General features: G+C 30.0%; 3 protein-coding genes across 3 annotated transcripts in view; 1 reads left to right on the forward strand and 2 right to left on the reverse strand.

Annotated features, from left to right (window-relative positions):
• Window positions 1–2508, forward strand: part of LOC107468779 (membralin-like protein At1g60995) — a 5750-nt gene extending 3242 nt beyond the window's left edge. Inside the window, exons 9-14 of the mRNA XM_021133847.2 lie at window positions 154–270; window positions 609–694; window positions 813–919; window positions 1297–1388; window positions 1469–1545; window positions 1893–2508. Coding sequence (XP_020989506.2) covers window positions 154–270; window positions 609–694; window positions 813–919; window positions 1297–1388; window positions 1469–1545; window positions 1893–2369 — 956 coding nt within the window. The 3' untranslated portion in view covers window positions 2370–2508. The remainder of the gene's footprint in view (window positions 1–153; window positions 271–608; window positions 695–812; window positions 920–1296; window positions 1389–1468; window positions 1546–1892) is intronic.
• Window positions 2509–2984: 476 nt separating this feature from the next.
• LOC107468780 (J domain-containing protein APJ1-like) lies at window positions 2985–4737 on the reverse strand. Its single transcript, XM_021133507.2, has 3 exons — window positions 4535–4737; window positions 3759–4429; window positions 2985–3468 (listed from the first exon to the last, which is right to left on the reverse strand). Exons 1-3 carry the CDS (start codon window positions 4691–4693, stop codon window positions 3018–3020), a joined length of 1281 nt encoding a protein of 426 aa, XP_020989166.2. The 5' UTR covers window positions 4694–4737; the 3' UTR covers window positions 2985–3017.
• A 2956-nt stretch (window positions 4738–7693) lies between these two features.
• Window positions 7694–7980, reverse strand: part of LOC110276499 (uncharacterized) — a 964-nt gene continuing 677 nt past the window's right edge. The window contains exon 2 of the mRNA XM_052255534.1: window positions 7694–7825. Within this exon, the coding sequence (XP_052111494.1) occupies window positions 7694–7825 (132 nt within the window). The remainder of the gene's footprint in view (window positions 7826–7980) is intronic.

A 7980-nucleotide genomic window follows, 5' to 3' on the forward strand; every position in this document is an offset into this window, starting at 1 on the left:
AACCCCCCCCCCCCCCAAAAAAAAACACACGCACACCACCCACCAGAAACAAAGACTACATCTAGAAATCCTCTACCTTTTTCAGTTTACAATTAATTAACTACTGTTTGCTGTTGTTGGCTTGTAACTTATAAATCATTTTTGTCGATGCAGACTACCTAGTAACAAAATGCGGTGTGCTTATGATGTCCTTGTTTGTATTTTTTACTACCACAATGTCTGTATCATTTACATTGAGAGAAACACAGACTCGTATGCTGAAGTTTACAGGTAGGCATTATTTATTTTCATTGTGGCAAATTAGTTTTGTGACACCTGCATGTATTCATCTATCTTGTTATTCAGCCATTTCCCCCATTGATTCTTGCTTTTCTAAATTCACCTAAAATGTGAGGCAATCAGGATTGTACAAGACTGCTATCACCTTGCAATTGGGATGTTTATTCAGAAGGTGTTTTGTCAACTATGTTTTCTGGATTAAGTGTGCTAACCATAAGAACAGCTTCATTTGAGCTTTGGCATTATCTAATATGTCATAGTAGTTCATGGTGTTGTGCACATTGGAAGAGACTCCCTTTTGACATCTTCTAGTCTTTGGCTCTTTGCAGTGCAGCTTCAACACCATGCTCGGCATCGCCTTCCGACATTTCAGTTGATCTTTGTACATGTAATTGAATCACTGGTTTTTGTTCCTGTAAGCACTCATTTTAACTGATAAACAATATTTGTCTGAATGCTCAGTTGTGCAATTTCATTTTAGTCTTAGCCATGCTGATAGTTTTCTTTTGTTTTTTTTTGGGTTATTTCTTCAGATTATGATTGGTATTCTGTTCTTTCTCTTTGAGTTTTATGACGACCAGCTGCTTGCTTTCATGGTCTTGATTCTTGTCTGGTTGTGCGAACTCTTTACTCTCATTAGGTATCTCTCTCTCTCTCTCTGGAACTCGTATGGTCTTGGGTTTAGACATTCACTGTTTTGATTTTTGCTTTTGACTATATTGGATAGTTTCCTTTTGAGGCCTAGTCTGAATCTTCTTGGCCAAATAGGGAATTGTAATAAGGAGCTACCGCTTAAGTAACACTACTTTTGTTTAATAAATATATTGGCCATAATTATAGATTCTTTTGACTGGTGTTCATATGAAGTTTCATTAATTAATTGAATCCTTATGACAATTGTCCTTGTGCAATTGTTGAAATGACGAATAGTCCTGTCTGTTGCACTTTTCTTAAACATACGTGTGATTAAGCAAGTGTTGGCTGACTTCTGATATGGTTTTGATATCTTACATGCAGTGTCCGAACGCCAATTTCAATGAAGTTCTTCCCTCGCTTCTTTTTGCTGTATTTTCTGGTCTTTCACATATATTTCTTCTCTTATTCATATGGTAATGTTCGTAATGCTTTATTTTTCTCGGTGCAATTTAATTAATATTATCTGGAAATAATTTTTTTAAAAAAATTCCAGGTTTTTCATATTTGGCTCTATCTACTACAGCAGCTTTTATGCAACATCTTATCCTGTACTTTTGGAATCGTTTTGAGGTAAGAAATGATAAAGGTTGCGTGTTACAACTTTACAAGTCCTGAGTAAAGGGCCCAGTGTCATTGCGGCATTGGAGATTGGACACTCCTTAGGTTCTTCACTTATCATGGTAATGGTATCATTGACATGTTTAATCTTAAATGAGGTCCTAAAACCTGAAGAAGGGGATAGGAAATAAGGGCCAACTGAGTTTTGTAATTTACAAGTGATCAAAAGAAATTCTTTTTATTATTAGGAGAAGAAATATAACTCTCAGATCTCAATAAAAGTTTTAAAAATTTCTCTGTACATTTAATTGTTTGTCATATTTCCGTAATTGAAGTGTAACTCATACTATGTTTATTAGGTACCGGCATTGCAAAGATTCATGCAAAATCGACGGTCACATCAACAAGACTTTCACATTACCTCATCTACTATTCTTGCGTCAACCTTGCACATCACAAGATTGAACACAAGAAACCAAGGAGTAACTAACACAGATTCAAATTCAGGGGCAGGGTTCAGGCCGGGGTTTGATCCATCGGCGTCTCAGAACAGTGCAGGAGTTGCTGAGCCTCCAGGACGACCAGAAAACAATCAAGACAGCGTAGCCAACCCCGTGCAGATTCCTGGGCAAGCTGACATTCGACAAGCAGAAGGTGGTCCGAACCCCGGTTCCATGAATTCATTCAGTTCTATGTTGTTATGGATCTTAGGAGGTGCTTCATCTGAGGGTCTCAACTCGTTTTTTTCAATGTTCAGAGATGTTAGAGACCAAGGACAAGTTTTTGCTGAAACTCCTCACGATGAAAACCGTGAGAATCAGGATAATGACAGATAGTGGTAGAACATTAGATTTTGATCATAAGTACTTGTTAATATAGGAATATTGTACGGCATATTATATAGGTGACTGAACTTTCTCTCTTTCTTTGGTCCAAATGAAAATAAAACTAACGAAAAAAATGTGTATATAATGTATGTATATTCTTTATAGCTTTTTTTTTCTTTCATAAATATTGAAGGTTTGATGTCTATTCTGTCTTCGTCAAAGCTAATAAGCTATAGGTTGATGGAATTGTTCCCCCAAAAAAGATAAAAAAAACTTATAAAGTAGGAGGAAAAAGATTCTCTAAAATAAGAAAAATTTGTAAAATCATAAAATAAAAATTAATTATCATTTTCATTCAAGAATAATTAGATTTTTTTATTTATTTTACCAACTTTTTTATTTTAGGAGCTGAATGCAGAATAAAATGAAATTTACAGAAAAGTCTAGTAAGATACTCAAAACAGTGTTTAACTGGTTATAGGTATTATATACACAAATATATGTAATTACCAGCTATTTCTTATGGAGAAATAATCCAATGCCAACATTGTGCATGAATTGTATATCTATCATTACTAGAAAATTTGTGTCTTTAACTGATAGCAAATGCATTCATATCTGCATACAAAATATACAAATGTACAACTATGATCATCATTAGCAACAATTTTCTAAGATTCTAAAAGCTTCTTGCCGTTGTTCATCACTCAATTCTTTGGGGAAGTCAACTAGAAACTTGACATGGAGGTCACCTCTTTTCCCATCGTTTTTAAGGGTTGGCATGCCATGACCTTCAATAACCTTCACATATCCAGGATATACAACAGTATTCTCAAATGACAAAGTCAACTTCTCCCCTCCTAATACAGGAATTGGTAAAGAGCACCCTGTGAGTGCATCTACTAGAGGAATCTCAATACATATTTCCAAGTCATTATTGCCTTCTCTTCTAAACAAATTGTGTTTCTTTTCTTCAATTATGAACACTATATCAGCAGGGAGGTATCCAGGTTTCTCATCACCCTTTCCCTCAAATTTTATCTTTGTTCCTTTTCTCCATCCCGGCTTCACTTCAATCTTTAAAATCTCAATCTCTTGGACCATTACCCTGTTGCAAAATTAGTTAGTAAGTAATATTCTTCTAATTTTCGAAGAGAAATATTTTGTATACTCATTCTGTCTCTATGCAAATCGCACATCTCATTCGAATAAGTACATATAACACAACTTAAAATTAAATGCTAAGTGTAAGATGATGACATGATAGATTAAGAAAAGGTGAAAATTTAGGTGCAATTAATTTCATATGAAGTTGATAGTTGAGAACCGTTAGATGATTTGACAGACAGCTCTCAACTATCAATTTAACCCAAGCTTTCACTTTAAGAAAAAACATACCCGGGATGTTTGATAACATCTCTGGTAACTTTAATCTTTTTGGTGCATCCAAAGCACAAGTCCTCAAGTGTGCACTCTATGATCTTCTCAACTTCTGGTGGTTTCCTTCTAACTGTTGTCTGTGAAAATAAGATAGGTGTTGTCAATCTACGGCTCAGATTGCTTGACACCGACACTTCAGGAACATTTTCAGAATCCCCAGGAATCCACATTCCCATATCATTGATTATAGAAGAAGCACCATGACGATGAGATCCTGCATGGTATATCAACTCTGGCCCTGATATTTCCAATTTGCTATTGCTCCTTAACAATGGACCTGATGTGGTTCCTCTTCTGCTCAAGATCCTCTTTAGAGGATTTGAACTAATTTCTGGTAACACATTATTATTATTATTATTACCACTACTACTACTATTATTATTATTGTTATTATTATTATTATCATCGTTATCATTGATGTTCTTGCTGGGGCTAGAACTTCTTGATAGGGAGGTCGGCGTTGGCGTGGTGCAACGCCGGCTTCCAATTCTAAAGAGGGACTTTGTTTGTGGTGTTGGTGTCTTGGATCTTCTGCTTGCTACCCTTGACAAAAATTTTGGACTCCAAATATCTTCATCCACTCTTTTTTTATCATCATTCTCCACAAATCTTTGGTGTGCTGTTATCCCCTGCAAATATATAATTAACAAAAATCAAGATTATTTATCTCAATAAATCATATAATAGATGATTCCAAAACTTGATAAAGGCTTAGATTATATTATTTATTATACCTCATCTTCTTTCTTGTCGTGGTGCTTTTTGGATACAAGGCATTTGTAGGCCTTGCTCATTTCTTTGATGGATTTAGATTTTGATTTTGGCATCTTATTAGAGAAAGAGAAAAGGTGAAAATCAAATGCTTGTGAGTTCGTGGTTCGGTGCCTTCCCATACGTATACGTATACGTATAATTATGTGTAGAGAGAAAGAGAGAAGAGGTATGTAGGAAACAACAGAAAGGTGAAAGAAGAAATGAAGCCATTGAACGAAACATTTGTGTTCTGTTCATGGTATGTTACATGGATTTTGCACTATATTTAGGTGCAGTAACAATATCTAAATCCAAACACTACATTTTTGCTAAACTTGTAACTATAATAATCATGAGGTGGATTCTATGGTGTAGAAAGAAAATTATTTCTACATGTGTAGAAAGATAGGTGTCAATGCATTAGTAGTTTATGTTGATGGCTCTTAGATGAGGAAGAATTAATTAGAGTACACAATTGTTGATTCATTGGACCCACAAAAAAAAGAGAGTGTGTGACATTATATGTGTGTCATAAAGACAATTTATTAGGTTTTTTTATTTTAATAAATTAAATAAATATTTTATTTATTAAAATAAATAATTTAAAAAATTATTACCATGTAGACGAGATATATGTATTTATAAATATAAAAATATATTTTATAAAAATAATAAAAATATTAATAATTTAAACTAGACCAAACTCTTAAAAATAGAACATTCAATTAATATGGAAGGTGGACGATCTTAACCGTACTACGTCCATCCACCGGCGTTTTTTATTAGAATTTACACTAAATCAATTCAAATAATAATAAGGCGGGATTCGAATCCCCAACACTTGCTTAAGCAAATTAGTGAGCTAACTACTAGACCAAGTTCATTAATTAGTTAGTTAAAACCGCCTATTTCTTCTATTATTTTGAAACTGCTCATCTTTTCTATTATTTGAAACTGCTTATCTTTCTTATTATTTGAAAAATGTTCTATTTTTAAGAGTTTGATTTAATTTAAATTATTAATATTTTTTATTATTTTCAAAAATTATATTTTTATATTTACAAATACATATATCTCATTTACAGTAAGGAGATATATGAAAATTGAAAAAATACACATATCTCAATACGGATAAAATTATCTCGTTTACAGTATAAACAAGATAAGAGATGCTTATGTATTTTCCTAATAATTTTTAAAATTATTTATTTCAGAAAATAAAATATTTATTTAATTTATTAAAATAAAAAATTCCCACATATTATTTGATTTATTGTTAATAAATATGTGTATCACTAATCAAATTAGAATTAAGTCCATTAGATGAAAAAAAATTTGAAAAAAAAATATTTTTTTAATATTAACCAAAATATTTTTCATAGAATTTAAAAAAGAAAAAGATTTGGAGACTAACTTACTTTCACTCTTAAAATTATTACTATTAAAAATGAAAAAATATATAATTTAAGTAATAGGTAATTACTATTCATTTACTGTGGTTAACAAATTTAATTTGTTTTTATAATTATATGTCCTAAATATATTACTAATTATTTTTATATTTTTAATATTTTACATGTTTTAATATATAAATTAAATTGATAATTTACTATTATTAAAGGTATCCCATTTTTTAGACAAAAATATTTAACTTTGAACAAAAGACTAAATTAGAACGATATAAAATGTTTTAGACAAAAATAAAATATTAATAATTTAATTTATATAAAATGTTTTAGACAAAAATAAAATATTAATATAATTTTTGAAAATAATAAAAAATATTAATAATTTAAATTAAATCAAACTCTTAAAAATATAATATTTCAAATAATAAGAAAGATGAGCAGTTTCAAAATAATAGAAGAAATAGGTGGTTTTAACTAATTAATTAATGAACTTGGTCTAGTGATTAGCTCACTAATTTGCTTAAGCAAGTGTTGGGGATTCGAATCCCCCCTTATTATTATTTGAATTGATTTAGTGTAAATTCTAATAAAAAACGCTGGTGGATGGAAGTAGTACGGTTAAGATCGTCCACCTTCCATATTAATTGAAATGTCTATTTTTAAGAGTTTGGTCTAGTTTAAATTATTAATATTTTTATTATTTTTATAAAATATATTTTTATATTTATAAATACATATATCTCGTCTACATGGTAATAATTTTTTAAATTATTTATTTTAATAAATAAAATATTTATTCAATTTATTAAAATAAAAAAACCTAATAAGTTGTCTTTATCACACATATATAATGTCACACATTCTTTTTTTTTGTGGGTCCAATGAATCAATACTTGTGTACTCTAATTAATTCTTCCCCATCTAAAAGCCATCAACATAAACTACTAATGCATTGACACCTATCCTTCTACACATGTAGAAACAATTTCCTTTCTACACCATAGAATCCACCTAATCATGAATTCGTTGGAAATATATAGCAGCCGTTGGATATAACTACGTAGCCAATAACTCCAAATTGATATTTTCATTTTATTTAGAGAAATTTTATTCTCAGTGTAATAAGATTTTATTAAAAGAAAAATGTTAGGGAGTTAATACTTTTTATCAATATTAGCCAATACTTTGAGTCAATATTTTATTTTTATACTATTAAGATTTAAGATAAAATGTTTAGGAATTAGAATTTAGTATAAAAATGTTTTTGTTAGTGTGTAAAAATGATAAATTTTACTGATTATATAGTATAATTCTTTATTAAATTAGGAGTGATGTCAATAATATCTATTTCTTAATAATATGATAAAATTAATATAAATACAAGAAAAAAAGTATGTATTTACTTATTGTTTTGTTTAATTAATAATGATATATTTTGACAATTCTTTAACTTCAAAATCTAATTTTAGAAGCAGAAATGACTCTTCTCTATAAGCTATCAACTAAAAATAAAAGTATATCAACAGCAAAATTTCAAAAAATTTTATCGCAATAAATTGTATTATCTTATAAAATTTTTGGAATTAAAAATTAGCATTAAAAAAAAACGATAAATGGTATTATTTAATAAAAAGTCTTCTGAAACTTTTGAAAAATAAATATCATATAGGCTCATATGTCCAAACTTTTATAACGTATGACACATGCAATATGTTGATGAAAAATGATGTGTTAAACATCTGCAGAGCCTTGTGATTTTGAATGATCTGATCCTAATTCTGCCTCATCTGGAAGTGTAGCAATCTCACTGCCTCTGCTCGTAACCTGCTTCATGTAATCAATCCCACACGCATTACACAAAGTCTGCACATAATTAAATAATTAATATGAAATTCATTAATTTCTTGAATATAAGGATATATACTATTTATATGGATGTTTTATTGAGTTACGGTGTCTATGTGCTAAACATATTTTAAATATAATATATTCTTAACATAATATTTATTAATATTCGT

The sequence above is a fragment of the Arachis duranensis genome, chromosome 10 (assembly GCF_000817695.3).
Source record: "Arachis duranensis cultivar V14167 chromosome 10, aradu.V14167.gnm2.J7QH, whole genome shotgun sequence".
NCBI classification, from domain to species: Eukaryota; Viridiplantae; Streptophyta; class Magnoliopsida; order Fabales; family Fabaceae; genus Arachis; species Arachis duranensis.

Excerpts from the sequence above, each read along its gene's own strand:
- LOC107468780 (XM_021133507.2), bottom strand. The coding sequence starts at position 4,693 with ATGGGAAGGCACCGAACCACGAACTCACAAGCATTTGATTTTCACCTT. Across the intron at positions 4,430-4,534 it reads ACGACAAGAAAGAAGATGAG|GGGATAACAGCACACCAAAG; the intron begins GTATAATAAATA and ends ATATATTTGCAG. Across the intron at positions 3,469-3,758 it reads GATGTTATCAAACATCCCGG|GGTAATGGTCCAAGAGATTG; the intron begins GTATGTTTTTTC and ends ATTTTGCAACAG.